The sequence below is a fragment of the Anthonomus grandis genome, chromosome 11 (genome assembly GCF_022605725.1).
Source record: "Anthonomus grandis grandis chromosome 11, icAntGran1.3, whole genome shotgun sequence".
NCBI lineage: Eukaryota > Metazoa > Arthropoda > Insecta > Coleoptera > Curculionidae > Anthonomus > Anthonomus grandis.
In genome coordinates, this window is record NC_065556.1 from 253,909 (window position 1) to 274,216 (window position 20,308).

Genomic DNA, 20,308 nt, shown 5'->3' on the forward strand with positions numbered 1-20,308 from the left:
TTATTGTTGAAGCTTTTTTTTTAACTTTAAAAAGTCAAAACCTATTAAAAAAGAGTAAAATTAACTAAAAATTGTAATTTGTTATGACTAGTGTTGTGAACGTTTACGACTTATTCGTGACGTTTATCCTCAACAGCACGAATAAGCATGAATCCGAACGTTACTCAAAAATTTAAACGATCCCATAGCGTTAGCGTTAATATTATTAAGTATAAACGGTCCTTTAGCAACAAGGTGTTGATTTTCGGGGATTCACATCGTATTAATTTATTGGAAATACATACAATCTTACAATCATTATATGTCTTCAATTTTTTTGTGGTGCTAATATCCTTTGATTTGAAATATTGCATGGGTGTGTTGAAAAGAAAAATGATTTGGTACTCATAACCTCTAAACTTGCAACAATCTGTATTTATCTTTATCAAAATCGCTTTGCCTATCTTTATTATATGAACTAAAATGAACTTACCTTTTTATGTACCTAAATACAGCCCTGTATGCAATTTGAACGATAAAAAACACACTTTTATTTTCACAGTAACTGGAACCACCAAAACCAAATGCAAACTGAATTGCAATAAAGAAGACTCAAGAAATCCCGCGTAGTAATAAATAATGCCAATAGGTCCTACTAAATGCCTAAAACCCATTTATTGAAATTGGCCCAGACTTTGCCAGCTAATTGGTTATTAAAAGTGGCCTATAAGTCCTGGAAGATGCTAGTTAGCACTGTTTTAGCTTTTTTTAAAACCCCCTGGCATTTTTTTAAGCCTTTTGTCCTACGACATAGCTTTTGATACTTACTTAAGTTATTATATCAGCTTAAAAGCATATCCTGCTAGGCGTCCATTTTGAAGAAAAAATGTAATTCTTCCATTTTTATAAGCTATTCAAATACAGGCAAAAATAATGTAATATGTAAACAATTTAGATAATATATAAAGACACTGGAGCATTTAAGTACATATTATCACTAAAGCATCTCAGAAATAAAAATATATTAATTTTTTATTTTTTTATTGGCACTGAATAATGTTTAATTTGTAAGATATCAAAGGCGCGCGTGTTTTACAGTTAAATTACACCCAACTTTTTCAAGAAACTGGTGTGCGCAATGAAAATCGGTCATCTATTCCAGTATAATATATTTTTTTCAAAAATAAAGTCATACTTACTGAAAATGTCGCCATTGCTTTTTATTTTGGCGTTGGCTTATTTTTACCCTGGCTGTATCATATTTAAAACTAAATGGCAAAATTTTAATACTTCAATATGTATCTGAAATGCCAAAAGCCGGCCAACAAGCCAAACTATATAACCACCTAAAAGTCTAAAAGGACTTTGCTAAACGGTTGTAAACAGGTAGGCGTAAAAGCTTTCAGGTTCTACACAGGTTACTTTTAGGCATCTTCGGGTTCGATAAAGGTTATTTCTATTAGCTATATAGGTTCTGTGATATGCGATCTGGTTTCAAATTGGCAACGACAACCTCTTTAGGGCTGGGCCTTTTTTTACTACAGGAGGTTATGCGGGCTAATAAATAACGTTGTTTGTGCTTAATGGCATAATCAATAATTTTTCTTAAACAGGTTCTAGGAGTTATTTATAACCTTTTTAGAACCTAAATTGTTACTTGGGTACTCATCTACACTGCGGACCAAAATCAACGCATAATCTTAGAAATTGATTTTTTTAAATGTTTTTTTTTCTTCCAGATCATTTTTTGTCTTTCTAGTTTAATTCATAAATAATTAAAATCAAAATTCACAATTTGTTTCAAAATTTTACACCAAAAAATAAATCAAATAATTCTATTACAAAATTTATTCTATTATTAAATTTATATATTATATAAATGTGTAACATACAAAAAAATCAATAACCGATATTTCCCCCTCTGGCGTTAATAACGACTTGACAACGATCCCTCATACTAATAATTTGATCTTGGTCTATCTGACCCCAAATTTATAGTTCGGTATAAATTAGACAGTTGTCTAACTTATACCGAATTTGTTGACTTTTTATACGTTGACGTTTACGTATGACGTTGAACTACATATCCAAAAGTACGTACTAAATACGCTATTTTTATAGCAATTGTTAACAATGGACGTATGGACATAAAAATTACGTACTCAGGACGTACGATGCTGTTTGGGCTTGAGGCACACCTACAGTGATAGGTTGAACTTTAGAAGTGCTATTTTGTAACACAACTGCCTGTGATCTATCAGAGAGATAGGATGTAAGCCATCTCAAGGAAACACTACGAAAACCATAAAACTCCAGCTTGCGCAACAGAATTCCGTGATCAACACAATTGAATACCTTAGTGAAATCACAAAGTACGGCTGCCGCTACACTACGCTCATTGAGGCTTCGATAAAGCTGCCTTAAAAATAAAAAAATAGCATCGTTTGTACTTGGATGGTTTTGAACGCCAATTTTTAAAATTGTTAATAAGAGAAAAATTGGTTGATAGTTGGAGGGAGATTTAGTATAATTTTTCTTAAAAAGAGGTACAACCTTGGCCAATTTAAGACTACTAGGAAACAAACTTCGATTTACGGTTTCTGAAAAACCAGTCAAAGCAGTATCAGAAAGTGCTTCAATTTTAATGAAAATACCATCCATAAGAACTTTTGTTTTGAATCCATTGCATTGTACTTATTTTTTCCGTTATATCAGTGGGAAACAGAAAAAAAGATTTCGAGGTTGGGTTAGCCATAAAATTTAACGCGTCAACAGTGCCTGAAGATGATAACATAGAGTTTCTCACATTAGCAGCAGGTAAAAATTATTAAATGAATCCGCCTTTAAGTTTGTATATGAACAAGATCCATTTCTACCCGTTAAATCCCCTACAACACGCCAGTTTTCACGCTGTTTATTTTTAGCGCCACTCAAATGTTCAATTAAAATATCTTCTCTGGACAAACTTGATGGTTCTTCTGTACACACATCTATAGTTCTTATAATATGCCATAAAAGTCAAGAAGGAAATAAAGTATGTTCTAAGCCTGTGCAAACATCGCATATTAAGAGAAGACACTTTTAAACTTCGAGTGAACCAATCTTTACCCACACTTCTGCAAAATCTGTTTAACAAGTTATAGTAACATTGCAAATGCTGGCAAAGTTTCGAAAATTAGCTTTTGAATACATTCTTTTTTTTAGTCCTTCGGTTGTTGCTGGAGTAAAGTGTCAGAACCTTCTATCGAAGGGTCCAGGAGCAAGAATGACTGAAAGATAAGATGTACAAGTAGAGGAGCGGAACTGAGAGATAAAGCTATTACCAGTATTTGGAAAAAACATGGGTGCAAATGTTTCAAATATTCCAAAACTCCAGAGATATTTCCCGAAGACCAGTGGCGAAGAATGGAATTTTGTGAAACCGTGATAGAAAATGAAAATGAAATTTTTTTACGAAATATTCTATTTTTAAATGAGTTTTTTTCCACTAACACAATCAAAACACAATCCTTCCGTTGTTCGATATAGGTCTCGGAAAAAAAAAGAACAAAAGTTTTCAATTACGTATTCAGAAAATTCTATATCCTCAAAAATTAAATGTTTGGGCGACCGTATTATAGCGTAAGTTTTTTTTGATGGTACTTTAAACTCTCAAAAATACCTTGAGCTGCTGCAAAAAGTTCTTCCTGCCATTGGTTTTTCAGAATTTTTAACAAATACTTTTCTAAACGGTCTTATTTGTGGAACTGGTGATGTTAAATGCCCTCCTAGATTCTCCAGAATTCTCCCCAAATAACTTTTATTTTTGGGATTATCTTAAGCAGATTTACAAACACGGATTTAGTAGGCCAACAAATAATTTAGAAGTTGCGAGAGAATACTGTTGAATATGCAAATTTCATTTTACCAGAAATTCTTTTGGGAAGTACAAAATGAGTTTTATAATAGGCTAGCTTATTGCTAACCCAAAAAAGGAGGTCTGTTTAAGCCTTTTATTTAAAGAATTAATTTTTGTTAAGTTTTTTATTAGGAGTTTTAATTTTATTTTTTCTATTTTTATCAAAGTTTATATTTTATTTTTATTAGAATAACGCTTTAATTTTCATAATAAACATTCTGAGATTACGACTCTATGTGAGTTGTACATACGCTGATATATGTAAAGCCTGCATCAGAAAAATATTTTAGAAATGCCTGTACTTTCGCATAATATTTTGCAAAATTTTATTCCAAGCAATACAGTTACCCTCATTAAAGTCATACTGAAAAAAAAGCGACGTGTGCAAGTGATTAATAAAGCGCACGGAATGCATGCTTGCGCATTACCATATTTCGCCTTTAAGCAACTCTCTATGCGCAATGATTGATTCCCCAACCTGTATATACATGAAGAAACTGCTAGGTCACTATTTAAAATCAACGACAATTTGTTACATAACGTTGTGATTCCTATAGCGCCTAAGGAAGAAAAGACTATATTAAAATATACTTGAAAAAAGAAGTTGAAGACGAATTCAGTCATAAAGAACTTCGATGGTTTACAACCACCTCGATTATGACATGAATAAAACAAGAACACATTTTTCACGCTACTACGGTTCATTTTTACAGACTTTAATAACACAAGACAAAGAAGTAGACTACGGATAAATTTATAGTATAACAAATATGAGATAAAACGGAAAGTTCTTGTAGTTTAATTAAATATTATTTAATCTTAAACTAAATACTAAGATTTAAGCTTTTTAATGTAACATTTAAAAATGTTTACATTATTAAGATGATAATTTATAGTTATAGTAATTGTAAATCGCCTAGATATATTTAACGCATTTAGGTTTTTATGCCAGTATTATAAAGGTAACATAAGTGCTAACTGATAATATTTTGTAGGCGACTGCTTACAAATACCATTGCAAATATCATTCCATTTAGTAAATTATACAGGGTGTTCATTTGAAAACTTCCCACCACGGACTTATCGAAAACCACTGTTTAAAAAAAAACGCCGAAATACGTCAAAAGGTTTGTCAAGGGAGACAACTTTTTAACCTAAAATTACTTTACCCTCTTTCACCCATTGTCCCTTAGGGTCATCCCCTTAAAAATTTTAAATGGCAAGGGGTATCGAGTAATAGCTTGTTTAAAAGGTCTTTCGAAGTCTTTTATTTTGACGTTTGTTTTTTTTTAATCGGTCGATTTTTTTTGGAGAAAATTAGAAAAATCTTTGTTCAGATAGAAAACAAAAACATGAAAATATCAGTTTTTTATAATTTATTATAGATTAATGATCTATAATAGTTTTTTACTATTCTTAGGGGTAAGATCTTAGATCTATCGAAGGCAAAGTTAAAATTTTGTAACTTAGAAAATATGGGCGACAAGATCTTATCTGCGATATTCCTACTAAACAATGAATTCAACGCTTTTGGTATAAAAATATTATTTGAATGTAAGTTGGAACTCCTCATAATTGAGCACCATACCTTAACCGTGATTGGATAAAGGCATAGTAAGCTCGCAGAAGATGGCTCTCAGTTAAAATTGGCTTTAGGTTTTTGATAGCATCACAGCAACTACATGACTTTGTACAAAAGAATGTGCCATGCTCCTCCCATGAAAGGACATCCAGTAAAATTCCCAAAAAAATTACTAAATTTTGTTTTTTTTTAGGTGAAATACTATGTAACGGTTTTTTCAAAATTCAAAACCATTTTGTTCGAAATAAACTAATCAATCAGTTCTTATTCAGAGCTAAATTAGAGACAGATTTTATAAAATTATCTTGATTGAGCCGAACATGACTAAAACCATCATCAGCAAATGATGTTATACTGTTATATACATCAGTATCCATTAAAAGCGGAATAACGAATGTCAAAAATTACCCAATAATGGATCCTTCAGGAATCCCTAATTTGACATCCAATGAAATTGATGGCTGAAAGCTTTCGGTACTGTCCGTAGTCTTTACAAACTGCTTTCTATTACACATAAAGGATTCAAAATATTTAAGTACCGTACCATCAATACCAATAAATTTAATTTTTTAAAGCAAAGGGTATGATCTACGCAGTCGAAGTAAGCACCATTGGCATAGAAATTTGCTCGTAAGACGGTACCTCCACATCTTATGTTTCCGGACTATCCGGAGTGCCATTGGTGGGGAAAGGACAAAAACCCGTAAACCACATCATAGAAGAATGTGCTGCACTCACACGAGCGAGGTTAAAAAAAGAGGTTTGTGCGAAACTATTCGAGAATGTGTAAAATTTCTTAAAGGAATTTTGCTGAACACATAAGTTTTCTGACTTTGAATCCTTTTTTACTGTAATGATTGTCAGCGCCGCAAATACCAGCTATTCTTGGGCACTCTGGAGTCTGGAGTGACGCAAGTAGGCACACCTTTCCACAACATCTCTGAATACGCGTGGAAGGTTAGCGAATTTTTCGGAACCGTGGTTTGCCGAGTATATAAGAAGCCGCGTCGTCACTGGAAAGCCATTTCAAGTTCAGATCGGTATATTGGCGCGATATTTAATTCGGACATAATTAGTAATAAATAGATACGGTGTAAATAAATATTTCTAGTAGTCTTAAATGATCGTAATTTAATATTGTGACTGTGTAAGTAAATCAGTTGACTGTTTTTATGCATAGAGTATCTTAATCCACAGGAAACGTACGGTAAAAACTATAAAGGTACTATAATTCGTTGCTCTGAATTTATTCATCAAATTAAAATCTGCCAACATAACATCAAATCATTCAAATTCTCGCACACCAAATTAAACCCAATAAATCATAAAAATGTATTTTCTAGATTATCGCAGATGCCTAGCCCTGCTTTTACAAATTCTTTACATGATCAAATGATCCTAAACCCTATCGCGTATTTTCGACTCCTCCCAGTCCAACCGTCAACATCATCATTGTTGTTTCTAAAACAAAAATAAGGACCAGTCAGTCAGACTTTAAGGCACCTTAACGTCAACAGATGGCGGGGATATTTCCGTTGCCGTTACGTCTTTTCGGTTTCATTCCGGGAGGGTGATTATAGCAGTGCGCTTTGCAAGGATCGTCGTACTTGCACTCGCCGTCTTTCGATTTCCAATGTTTACAACAGGGACGTCGGCAGGGCCCTGGTTCGTATTTACTTACTTTTTTTTTCGGTTTCGGTGGACACGGCTGAATCTGGGCGCACCACACGCCGCAAGGGTGACAACCCGCAGGAGGACTCAGTTTCATGGCACATGGTTTAAAACCTGGAAAACAAATTCAAACTAAAAAAATGCTTTTGTTTTCAGAGAAAATGCGATTCGGTTGGCTTTCAATGCTTTTTTACTATGTAACGATGTTTACTTACTTATATCCCTTTTCAATAATAGTCAAAAATGCTACAGTATATACAAGAGCCATAAAAAAGTAGTTTGGGATAGGATATCGATGGTCGAAAGTGCCTCGTATCCAAAATATAAAAAGTTGAAATTTTTCAAAAAAATCTGTTTTTTCCCTCTGTATTAAAAACACTTTAAGTGATTTAAATTAATTTTTTTAGGTTTTAAATGATAGGCAATGTGAGGCAACTTTTTGAGGAATTGCAAATAATTTGACTTGTCCAAGGACAGACTTTGCACGTTAAATTTTGACGGCAGCGAATGTGGTCTTTATCCCCAAAGCGGCAAAAAGGACTTCAGCCTGGTCAAGTCTTATAGGCCCATCAGTTTAACGTCCTTTCTAATAAAAACCTTACTATCGATAAACATTTAACTAAGATGATTCTGAAAGCAAATCCATTGCATAAAAATCAACACGCGTACACAAAAAGTCGGTCTACTGAGACTGCTCTACATGCCGAGGTTGAAAAAGCAGAGAGAGCTATCAACAATAAGAAGGTTGCATTAGCACTCTTCTTTGACATTGAAAGAACCTTTGATAAGACAAAGACCAGTCAGATCTGCGAGACTCTACAGACTAGGAGCACACCGACTTCATTGGTCTGTTGGGTCAGATTAGGGCTGCGAGAAAGGACAACTCAGCTTTGGGGGATCACCGGGCAGAGATCGGGGTGGGTGCCCGCAAGGAAGTTGCCTATCGCCAAAGCTTTGGTGTCTGGTCATGGAGCGTCTCGACTCTCGAGGTCTCCTAAGACAGCTTGAGCAGGAACGGTTCTATGCGCAGGCTTATGCTGAATGATGGCCTGGTTATATTAACAGGCAAACTCATTGAGGTAGTGTGTGATCGCATGCAAAGCGGATGCAAGTACTCTCTGCCAATCCTGACAAAATAGACCTCATACTTTTCACGAAAAGGAGAAATCTTGCAGGACTAAGGCCGCCGTTAATGTACCAGAAACCTCTGCACATCAGGCAAGAGGTCAAGTACCTAGGCGTATACCTGGACAGCAAGCTAACGTGTAGTAAACATGTCACCGAGGCAGTCAACAAAGGAATGGCTATCTTGTGGCAACTGCAAAGGGTAGTTGGCAGGAAGTAGGGTATAAAGCCCAACATCCTGAATTGGATGTATACTGCTATGATCAGACCTAGAGTGGTGTACGGCTCGGTGGTCTGGTGGACGGCAACAAACAAGTCCTTAAATGCTCAAAAATTAGCTAGACTGCAAAGGCTGGCTGGTCTCGGCACTACAGGTGTGGTGAGAACCACACCAGATGCAGCACTTAACATCGTCCTGGTCTTGCCGCTGTGGAACTCCCGCTGTGGATTCAGAGGAAGGCGCTAGCAACATGTACTTTGTACAAGCTACTATGTAAGGATGAAGAATAGCGTCACAAGGCACCTATCACCAAACTGGTAGAGAAGGAAATGCCAATTCTGCTGCACCTCAATGCAAAGCCAGAGGACACTGTGTGGTTAGGAGGTTCGTTTAAGGTTGACATAGCAAGCAGGGAAGAATGGTCTAACATAGAGGCTCGACTTCGAAAGGATTTGCAAATATGGTACACAGACGGTTCAAGAATGGATCACACAGGATTGTCAGAAGCTGGAGTGTATCGTAGCAGTACGGATCGAGAACAAGTTTTCAGTTTTCCTTTTTTGAACGCCATTCTCAAGGTGGCCATCATGGAAGAAGTCAAAGACCAGGAGACTGAAATAATCATTTACTCCAAAAGCTAGGCTGCGTTAAAAGTTATCCAAGCACCCAAGAACAGCTCCAAACTGGTCCAAGAATGCAGAGATGCGCTGGATACATTGGGTAGGAGGAAGACGGTTCAAGTATGTTGGGTTCCCGGACACATCGAAGTGGAGAGCAATAAGCGGGTGAACGAGTTCGCGAGGCTCGGATCAGCTCTTCTACCAATTGCCCCGAATCCTATCTTGGACTAAGTAAAAGACACATTTCCCATAGATTTTAGACGACCGGGCATGGGAAAGGACCAAGAAAAACTGGAATAGGAACAGCGGTTGTCGACAGGCCAACGGCCTGCTATCAAATCCAACTAAAGCTAGAACAGCGTGGCTGCTGTCCCGGCACAGAGAGATTATAGTAGACCTAACCGAAGTCCCAATAGGTCACTGCAGACTCAAACGATATCTGGATATCTGAGCCGTGGTGCCCAGCCCGCTGTGCCCTAGGTGTGGCCTGGCGAAGGAAACGGTATATCATTTTATAGGAGAATGCAAAGAATGGGTTAGGATCAGGAAGGGAACCATGAGTGCTTCGTTTCTGCCACGAAAGGAATTAGAGGACCTTAACTGGGAAGGCCTGCTCTCCTTCATTAGGAGAACGGATTGCCTGCTTAGGGAGACTGGAGAGGGTCGTCAGCGGTGATGACGGAGTTTCAAGGGTTGGCGGGAAAAGGACTTAAAAAATTACTTACCAGTAGGACATCCCTTATCCTCCTCCTCAACTGGCTTCTTTTTAGGACAACAAGGATTACTGCCGTCCGTGGTGACACCCTTGCACTTATCAGTCCTAGGGTCCGGGTGGGCATCGCTAGATCCTTGACTCTCGGCGTGCCAATCTATATTGTAATTGTTGTAAAAGTTTGCGTATCTTGTTCGTTCAGCTTCTTCTGGAGACATTTCGGGCTAAAATGAGAATACATTAGTTTTTCAACATTTTTAATAATATAAAAGTGTTGTCATACCTCGTGGTTCGATTGCACTGGGCATGGAAGACTCAACGGTTTTACCGGTTGAGGTACGGTTGGGGCCATGATGGGTGGCGGGCATACCATACAACAGGTGACGCATGGTTCTGTTGTTGGAGGGCATACCACTTGTTGTTTGGCCCCGTTTCTGAAATATTTGTGAAATTTGTTGATTTTTTTTTTTGTACAAATATAAACGGAATAAACGATATACTTGTGTGAAGATATGGTGCCTATAAGAAAAAGACTGCGATAACGTATAACAATAAAAATGTTAGTAGTTTAAAATTAAAGAGAGTAATATCTCAATTGCAACATAAAATAAGCAAATCGTTAGCTTGCTAATCGTTAAAGTTGTTGGCGGTAGTGGGTCCACCACTTGCAGAATATTCTAACCCATCTAGACAAAATGAAAATCCTCATGTCCAATCGAGATTTCTTGCGACGTTTTCCACGGATGTCCAGAATAATGGGTAGCGAAGTAGTTTTATAGCGAGTAGCTTTTCGTTTTCCTTTAACTAGTTAACACATGGTTATTCTTTGTTCTTTCCTTTCATTTAAAATACTTTCCCAAGCTCAATTCGCTACACAAAGCTTTGATAGTAGGCTATATATAGGTCACAAAAAAGAGCGCAGAAGTTGGATTGAATAGCCAATGTAAGCTGGTAATAAGCTTACATTATAACCGTTTTCCTGAACAGAGAATACACGAATAAGAGAAAGATATAATATTATCGAGTTTTGATTGGCGTAATATACACGTCTTGCCAATTGAAGCCTTGGTTGCGGAAGTCGTAAGCGGAATCAGATAGCGTTTCTTCTAATTTCTTCTCTACTAACTAGAACTCCCAAATTAAACGCAATCAGGGCCGAAATAAAGAAAGCTACGAGGTCGGTTAAATTGAGGCAAAATTGCGCAATTTGGTGCTCACTAAAACGCCCTTTTGAAATTTCAAAAATTCCGAATAGTTCCGAAGATATTTGGAAAAAAACGAATATTCCCGATTTCATTTTTATTTTTTTACGACTCTATTTGAATAGATATAACAAAATAAATTACTCATTCTCATTGCTACTTTTTTTTTTCTTTCATTTGGTTTTTTTTTTAAGAGCCCGTTAATGTTCCTAAACCAATGATGTATCGCAATTATTCAAAAATTTTATGTTAATGGATATATGTTGATGGATATATTTAAGGACTCATGTGTTAAAGAGAAAGAAAAAAAAATTATTTGTAATAGTAAAAAAATATAAAATATAAATATATTTTTAAAATCCGTAATAAAAAATCCAGGACCGTATTTAAAAAAACAAACTTGATGATGACAGCTCAAATACGAAACGCCGGTTTGAAAATCTGACGACACCATTTTGTTTAGAAAAAGACGAAGACAGAGAGATACGAGGGAAAGAAAGAAATAAAAAAGTGTGAACTAAGAATAATTTTACATATACAGGGTGAGTCATTAAAAGTACCCTATATATCACATCATTAGCCGACTCGGTAGAGAAAGCTTTATTTTGGTCTTAGTTTGACGTATACCGTTCTATCTATTTTCCTATTGACTATGAGATATATTACAATAAAAATAGATATTTCAAAACAAAAATGTCAACAATTGATATATGAGGTATCACAGTATTCAAAATGCCAAATTCCCAAAATGCAATATCCAAAATTTAATAGCGCATTCTATGTTCAGAATAAGCCTTAATTTTCTTTATAGACCTATATCGAGAAATATTTCGTTTTAGTATGTATGCTTTGTTAAAGTATCAAATTTTATGGACGCCTTTGGAATGACAAAAGGCATTTTTTGATCTGGAATATTTTTTAAATTTTAATCAGTGGTGTATGTACGAGATTTTTAATTGAATATTCCTAAAAAAAAACTAATACGCCACTGCTTTTTCTAAAAACAAAAATTATTTCTCAAATCCTCATTTAATTTGAAATAAATTTGATTCCTTGCTTTTTTCTTTTATAAAATTGATTAATCAATGAATTTTGTCCGTTGGAGGTACTGACAAGAATCAGAAGTTCACAGAAGGATTCTGATGAATTTCTAGAGCCTCACCCAGAGTTATCAGAGGCCAAAGAACTTGAAAATGCTAACGAGTTTTTTGGCTTCACGTAGAACTAAGTGTGGGTCTCGTCTCATCTTTCTATGAAGAAAATAATGAATTTCTTTGCAGAACACACGTGATTTTTATTTTTGTATTTAAAAACCTTGCATTGTACGAATAGAATACAATAGTCCATATTTATAAAAAAGTTTTACCTTTTGCTTTCAAAAAATAAAGCAATTCCTTCAAAGTATATGGATAAAAAAAAGTGAAGGAAAAGGTCTCGCTTCTGTAAAGTAAAAGGTGTTAACTTTTTCTTATTTATAAAAAGAAGCATTTGTTTAAAAACTAAAGGATTTGCTTGTAAAAAAAGGAATCTAGGGTACAGCAACTTTTCTCATTTTATCATTAGTTGTCGCATCTTAGATCTTGCTTAAAATTTGTGCATTTTCGTTTAATAAAATCTATTTGTTTGTTTAAATGATTGCTTGTTTAAGTGATCTTTGGTTAATTAGTCGCAGTATTGTGTTAGTTATGGCTAATGTGGTGAATTTACGTACAAGAAAATACTACAAACCAAGACGTACACACCTCGTGAGTCAGATTTCAAGACATTGTTTAGATTTGAGAAGGAAAATGTAGTGTGGTTGGCAAATTACTTTCTTGGCATGAATTTTGAAACTCGTGCAGCAGCTCAGTCACATGTACAGAAAATGAAAATATTTCTGCGGTATTGTGCGAACCTTGGATTTCAGAGCGGAATAGATGAAGAATTGGCATGTTCGCATCCCACAGTGTCCAGAATATTTCATGACGTGCTATAACGAATTGTACAACAAGCCGGCGAATTTATCAGATTTCCAAATACAGAAAATCAAATTATGCAGGCCACAGAGAAATAGTTGACCAGGTTCCATTTTCTCACAGCTATTGTAGTTATCGACTGCACGTTTATTTCTTCTTGGTGGAAAACCAGCCCGATTTGGAGACGAATATGTAAATCGAAAAGGTTTTGCCAGTATTAATGTACAGGTTACATGCGACCAGAATTCTGTTATAACTAGTATAGATGCAAGTTAGCCTAAAAGGTAGGTATATAAAAAAATCAATAAAGTTCTGTGTAATTTTACATTATATATTGGGTATATAAATATAAGGGTATTGGGTATATAAATACGAAGGCTACCTCGAAGTTACTGTACCACTGTACAATAACGAGGAATTTGTTGAGCATTTTCGAGTTAGCAGACAAGTGGCTCAACATATTGACCATAAATTTGAATAAGGTGAGTTTTTTAAGTCACAATCTGGTGGAAATGGCAAGCTATCAATCTATGCACAAACATATTTTTTTTGTGATTTGCTGGTCATGAAGCTTCTTCATTTAGAGATGTCGGAGATAGATTTGACATCACAATTAGCTGTCTTTTTTACGTCCTTTAAAGGATGATACATTTCCTAGTAGTAGTATGTCACCAAATGGCCATCTGATCTTGAAAAGACAACTATTGAACAACGTTTCAGAGAAAATGGATTCCCAGGGGCCATTGATGGTACTCATATAAAGATTGATAAGCCTTAGAATGACCCAGACTCATATTTAAATAGAAAGAATTTTTACTCCATCCAGGTCAGTTAAATAAGAGATACCTATCTGTTTTTGAAGGATAAGAGATACTTATCTGTTTTTCAAGAGATACCTATTTATAGTTTTTACTGAGTTTTACCACTTAAAGCTCTAGCATTTTTTGATTAATATAATTTTGGAATATTAAGTTTGAAGATTCTATTTTTTAACCTAAACAACTATTTCGTTCACTCAACGTTTTAATATTATTTTCAAATGCAAGTGGTTCGTGATCATGATTTATTGATACGGGATATTTTTGTTGGATATCCTGGCTCTGTTCATGATAGCAGAGTTTTTAAAACTTTTCCTCTATGTGCGGAATTGGTAGAGGTGTCAAGATTTTTATTTACTGGGCGACAGTGGCTGTCCCTGTGTAAAAAAATCTTTTAACTCCATATAAAGATAGAGGAAACTTTACAGCCATAGAGAAAAAACTTTAATTTAAAGCTATCAACAAATCGATATCTCATTGATCATTGTTTAGGCTTGGTGAAGCAAAAATGGTGACAACTAACGGTACCATATCAAATTAAACACAATTGATAATATAGTGCACTTTATTCGGGCTTGCTGTGTACTACACAATTTATCTCTAATAGGAAAAAATTTAATTGCCGAAGCTGAAGTAAACATAGAACTACCTTTACCCCCAACGGTGCCTGACAAGATATTAATTATCGAAACACAGAAATTTTCTTGCTAGACAAGTTTTAAGACATGATTTAATGTTTGTGTCATCTTTATTATATAATGAAGATATTTTATTTACTGAAGGTCGCTAACCGGCGAGTTCGCGAGTCTCCTAGATCTGGTCTTGGCTTCAGACCCTGACTCGTACACTGTATCAGTACATGCCCCCTAGGAACATCGACATACATACATTTGTGAACATATCACAAATTGATAACAGTCTCTTGCCAGTTGGAGGTTAAAACGCAGGATCCTCCGATGCCGCGGAAGGTATGGCACTATAAATCAGCAGAGTGGAACCATCTTCGAGAATTTTATCGCTCATTCCCTCGGAAAGAAGTCTGCTTTAGAACCAATAACATCTCAGAATGTGCAAACCAAATTACAGAGACGATCTTGGCAGGAATGGAAGCTTATATCCCTTTTTCTACTAAATGCGGATTAAACAACAAGCAATGGTTCAACCTGAATTGCAAAAAGGCAGTAAACACTAAAAACGCAGCATATCGCAAATGGCGTCAACATCCTTCCATCGAAAATCGGAGGAACTTTTTAGCCTCCAGAAATAGCTGCAAGCGAATTATTCATGAATGCAAAGAGAGTCACGATCAAGATCACGAAGACAACGACAGGATCAAAAACAAACTTCTAAACTGCCCAAATGGAACAAGATCTTTCTGGTCGGTATTGAAAGCCGTTAGTCAAAGATTTGCTAAGTCGGCCTTGCCACCCCTAATAGCAGATGATGGTTCTATCGCGGTAACAGCAAGGGAAAAAGCCAACTTACTGGGTAAACTCTTCGCGTCCAATTCTACTCTGCACTCGCATGGCAAAACACCGCCATATTTGTCAAGGGTGAATTCATCGATGGGAGAAATTTCGTTTCTCCAACTAATTATAAATAAAATTCTTAAGAGCGTAGACACCAACAAAGCTTCTGGACCCGATGGAATTCCAGCCCTAATACTAAAACGTTATGCGGACGAATTGACTCCTCCCTTATGTAGACTATTCACGGCATCGTATAAGCAGGGCCAATTTCCAACAAGCTGGAAAACTGCTCGATTGCAAGCTGTACCCAAAAAGGGTAAGAAGACGATGCCCTCCAATTACCGCCCGATTACACTAGTTCCAGTAATATCGAAGATTATGGAGAAAGCAGTCAACCAACAACTGTTAAGATATCTGGAATCATCTGGACTAATCAGCGATCATCAATACGGCTTCCGAAAGCTTAGATCCACCGGCGATCTTCTGGCCTAAGTCACACACTTGTGGACGGAGGCCATGGAGAAGCACGGCGAGTCCCGCTCAGTCGCTCTTGACATTTCCAAGGCATTTGTCAGAGTGTGGCATGAGGGACTACTAACCAAACTCTCCTCAATCGGCATACAAAACTCATTAGTAGCCGTCGATGGATACCTCTCCGAAAAATTTAATATTAACGCTGGAGTCCCTCAAGGATGCATTCTATCTCCCACCCTTTTCTTGATATATATCAACGATTTGCTAGGAACCACTGTCAATCCAATCTACAGCTTTGCGGACGATAGCACACTTATTTCCACATTTAAGTCCGCCAAACCAACGACAGCCGCAAGTTCTCAGAATCTTAGGCAGCAACAAGTAGCTTCAACCAACAACGATATTAGAACAATCTTGGAGTAAGGCGATAACAATTTGGTGAATTGTAACGCTGAAAAAACGCAGGCTGCAGTATTTACGATGAAGACTAACCTTGGTGGCCCGGAGCTGGTTATTGCAGGGAACACATTGCCAATGAAATCATCTTTACATCTTCTAGGAGTCAAGTTCACCAACAGTGTGTCCTGGCATGACCACGTTGCCGAGGTCGCCAGGGCGGCTTCCAAAAAACTCGGAGTGCTTTTCAAAACGAAAAAACTGTATACACCAGAACAGTTGCTGACTCTTTATAAGGCTCGAATACGCCCTTCCCTCGAGTATTGCTCGCATGTCTGGAGCTCTGCACCCAAGCATAGTTTAAACCTGCTGGATTCTATACAGAAGAGAGCTATTCGTCTTATCGACAAACCAAAACTGACAAAGAGTCTGGATAGTCTGGAGCACAGGAGAAAGGTGGCTGATCTCTGTTTATTCTACCGTTATTATCACGGTAAGTGCTCCTCTGAGCTGGCAGGCCTGATTCCACCCAGGGCTGTTCCGGAAAGAAGGACGCGTCTAGCAGTTGCGGCTCATCAACATCGAGTCCACCTGCCTACCCCAAGGAGGTCGCTGTATCGGGACCTCTGGAGAACAACTTCTTTGTGAAACGGGCTTCCACCTCACATATTTCCCGACGCATACAACCTACAGCGATTCAAGATAAATGCCCACAAATATCTTCGCGCAAGCACCACTCCAAGAGTGACATAGCAGTTTCCTCTTGTGCTTGTGTTTACCATTAAAAAAAAAGGGTTGGGACTGTTGTATAGGAATTGATGTTTGAATATTTTCTTGGTTAGAAACTGTTGTTGATGGTAAAATAATAAATGTTTGGACGCCTACAAATAACAATATGGGCTATTTAGAGAAAGTTTCTACAGCATAGTAGTAAAATTACCATTAACATCAATAGTATGCATTATAAAAAATAATATTTATTACATTTTTAACACAGTCATAGGAAAAATAAAGGAAAGGAAGCTCCAACTAACCGTGCATAATTTGGTTTTAATCTTACTATCCACCGATAGATGGCGCTTTCAATTTTAAAGGAATTGGAAGCGGGAAATTTTTGCCTGGGAGACACAAAATTGCAAATCTGCTTGAAGACAAGTATACTGCTTTGTCCAATATCATTAAAAATGAACATAAAAATGTGGAATTTCCATGTATGACATGCGATGTTTGGACCGAGACGATGTCCACAACTAGCTTCTTGGGAGTCACTGTTCATTATTTAGATAAAGAAAATAGTAAGTCTATTGGTATTGGTGTAAAAGAACTTAGTTCTAATTATACTGCACAATATTTAAGCGAATGTTTGCAATCTGTTTGTCTAGAGTGGGAAATTGACTTGTCAAAAGTAAGTGCTATTGTCACTGATAATGGGGCGAATATTACCAAATATGTTACTGATACTATTGGTAAAAATAAACACTTACCCTGCTTTGCACATACAGTAAATTTAGTTGCAACAAAAATTACAGAAGATCCTGCTATAAAACAAATTATTGACAAAATAAAGTCTATAGTTACTTATTTTAAACAAAGTGTATCTGCTGCAGATCAACTAAGAGCAGCACAAAACTTCCAAAAAAAAATCCAAAATCTCCATCTATATGTTCAGCTGCAGAAATACAAGTATATAGAGAACTTCTTTTTATTTTAAAGCCTATTGAGCAGGTATCCAAAGAAATTAGCGGAGAAAAATATTTAACATGCAGCAAAATTATCTCAATTGTAAACTGTTTAAAAAATAATATTTTAAATTTAGACCTCTTAACTCCAGAGACTGAAAAGTTAAAACTGTGCAGAGCTTTCGAAACGTTTTGGTGCTATTGAAAAAAACAGCATTTTAAGTCTATCCACCCTTTTAGATCCAAGGTTTAAGAAAATCCACTTTGGTAATCCAAATGCTTGTGCAAGAGCAATAAATTTAGTAGATAAATTATTAAAATATAATACCCAAAATAGCTCTCAACAAGGGGTGGATTCTCAAAAGCAGGTTACTGTCCCTGCCAATAATGAAAACTCTAATAGTATATGTCTTATCACAAAAAATTGGTCACTTTCGAAAAAGTGTTAACTAATCAAAATGAAATGTCAGTTGACCTTAAAGCATATTTAAACCTTCCAACAATACCATTGGAAAATAATCCAATTAGCTTTTGGTTAAATCATAATTCGAGTGAATTAGCTAGTCTTGGAAAAAAATATATATCCATTGTTGGGTCTTCGGTACCATCAGAAAGGGTTTTTTCCCAAGCAGGAAATATTCTAACTCAGACTATGAATAGGTTAAGTGGAACACATTTATCTCAACTGCTCTTTCTTCATTCCTTAGATAGTTCCTACTGGTAAGACTCTAAATTAGATTAATGATTGACTTTGTTTGTGATTTTTTTTTGCATATTTTATTACTGTGTTAATCCTATAACCTATTATTATCATAGTTTTTAGGAATATACCGTTTATTTTTGTTATGACTATATGTATATTATATGTTTTTTGTATTTGTATTTTCTTTTTTTTTGTTTGTTTTGGTTAATATACTTTATATAATTATACATGTATTTTTTTTTATTTTAAAAAAAGTGCACATAAACAATTATCAGAATCAAATATCGATTTTTAATGAAATCGATCTTTTGCTGCCGATTTATTTCTGGATCGATCTTGATATGTACGATCTTGAATCGATTCAAAATATCGATTTATTTTGTTTTTCGGACATCCCTACCGAAACCGTTTGCAACGCGGTTTCATTCTGGTCATGCGCGACTGCGATATACATCAAACTAGTTTCAAACCATCCCAAATTTCCTGCTAGAACAAACCTTATGTAATCATAATATATGCGCATACAAGACGGGCGCATATAGGACTGTGTGGTTGGCGCACATGTGGAGTTGCAAAAAGGGATTGCAAAAAGGGATTGGAACCTTGGGTTGGCGCCAAATAGTAGGTTAGGTAGTCGTTTGAGCACTATGTAGTTTAGGTATTAATATAATTATTACATACTGTATATTATAACATGCTTATTGTAAGTAGATTAGTAATGTGATTAAAAACACATTAATTATGCCATCACGTAGGCACTTATTATGATTACATTGGTAATGTGAAAAATGTATAAACAGTAATCGACAAGTAAAAGCTTTTAGAAATATAGTTACTTTTTTAGCCGTTCTTAAGGTAGCATGTTTCATTTCCAACTTTCCCCAAACTCCCAACACATTACACCTATTTAGGGAATGGGATAATAGTTAGAAAATGGGAATTATAGGCTTTGTATACACATCTACACGGGGCGTCAGCCCCATATGAGTGTGCTTGACAAAACCTGAGTGCTAAAAAGTGTTCCAGACAAAACCAAAAAATACTACGGGAGACATAGTGAAGCCACTCTAATTTTTGTCAATAGGGTTGTTGTTTTATTTTTAACATTATATGCAAAAATTTTCAAAAAAAAAACGGTTTTTAGACTCCTTTTTAACTTTACCGGACCCTGGGTCCGTTAAAGTTAAAGGGACGTAAGATATCAATCAATAAGGTTGTTGTTTTATTTTTCTTGTGTGTAAATTACAAAATATGTAATTAAAAGGGGTACAGAGCGATAAAAAATTATATAAATTTACAATAATAACCCCCAAAAAGTTCCAAAATTGCCCCAATATATATTTTTTGAATATAGCAAAATCAAGAGCTAAAAAAACCTTGTGCAAGTTGGCAATAATTACGTATTTAGGATGTGGAAAAACCTTCATATTTTCTAAAATTTTGTATTTTTTCCAATCATCCTCACTTTTTTATCAATATTTTGACCACACTCAAAATTCTATGTAAAAATTTTCAAAAAAAAATCGGTTTTTAGACGTCCCTTTAACTTTACCGGACCCCGGTCCCTAATTGTGTAACATATACCAAAAAATAACACGTTTCTTACCCATTTTCGTACTCCTGAATTAAATATCTCAACTGCGACACCAACTCGCTGCACGCCATTCTTACGTACTATGAATTTCGCACGAAAAAAATTTAAAATGAACTGAGAATTTTACGATATTCAAAACCAACAAAAAAAATGTGAAAAATGACACGGAAATTTCAAAATTTATTTGACATTTATAATAAATTTGACAGCC

The 20,308-nt window shown here is 35.7% G+C and overlaps 1 protein-coding gene across 2 annotated transcripts; it reads right to left on the minus strand.

The window, feature by feature from the left end:
- Nucleotides 1-6,777: 6,777 nt before the first annotated feature.
- LOC126742185 (uncharacterized) lies at nt 6,778-20,297 on the minus strand. 2 transcript variants are annotated; one of them, XM_050448764.1, is made up of 5 exons: nt 20,110-20,296; nt 10,091-10,241; nt 9,821-10,031; nt 7,141-7,244; nt 6,778-6,920 (listed from the first exon to the last, which is right to left on the minus strand). In XM_050448764.1, exons 1-5 carry the CDS (start codon nt 20,166-20,168, stop codon nt 6,909-6,911), a joined length of 537 nt encoding a protein of 178 aa, XP_050304721.1. In that variant the 5' UTR covers nt 20,169-20,296; the 3' UTR covers nt 6,778-6,908. The 2 variants fall into 2 exon arrangements, with proteins under 2 accessions (XP_050304721.1, XP_050304720.1); XM_050448763.1 differs by having other exon boundaries at nt 6,778-7,244; nt 20,110-20,297.
- Between the last annotated feature and the right edge of the window lie 11 nt (nt 20,298-20,308).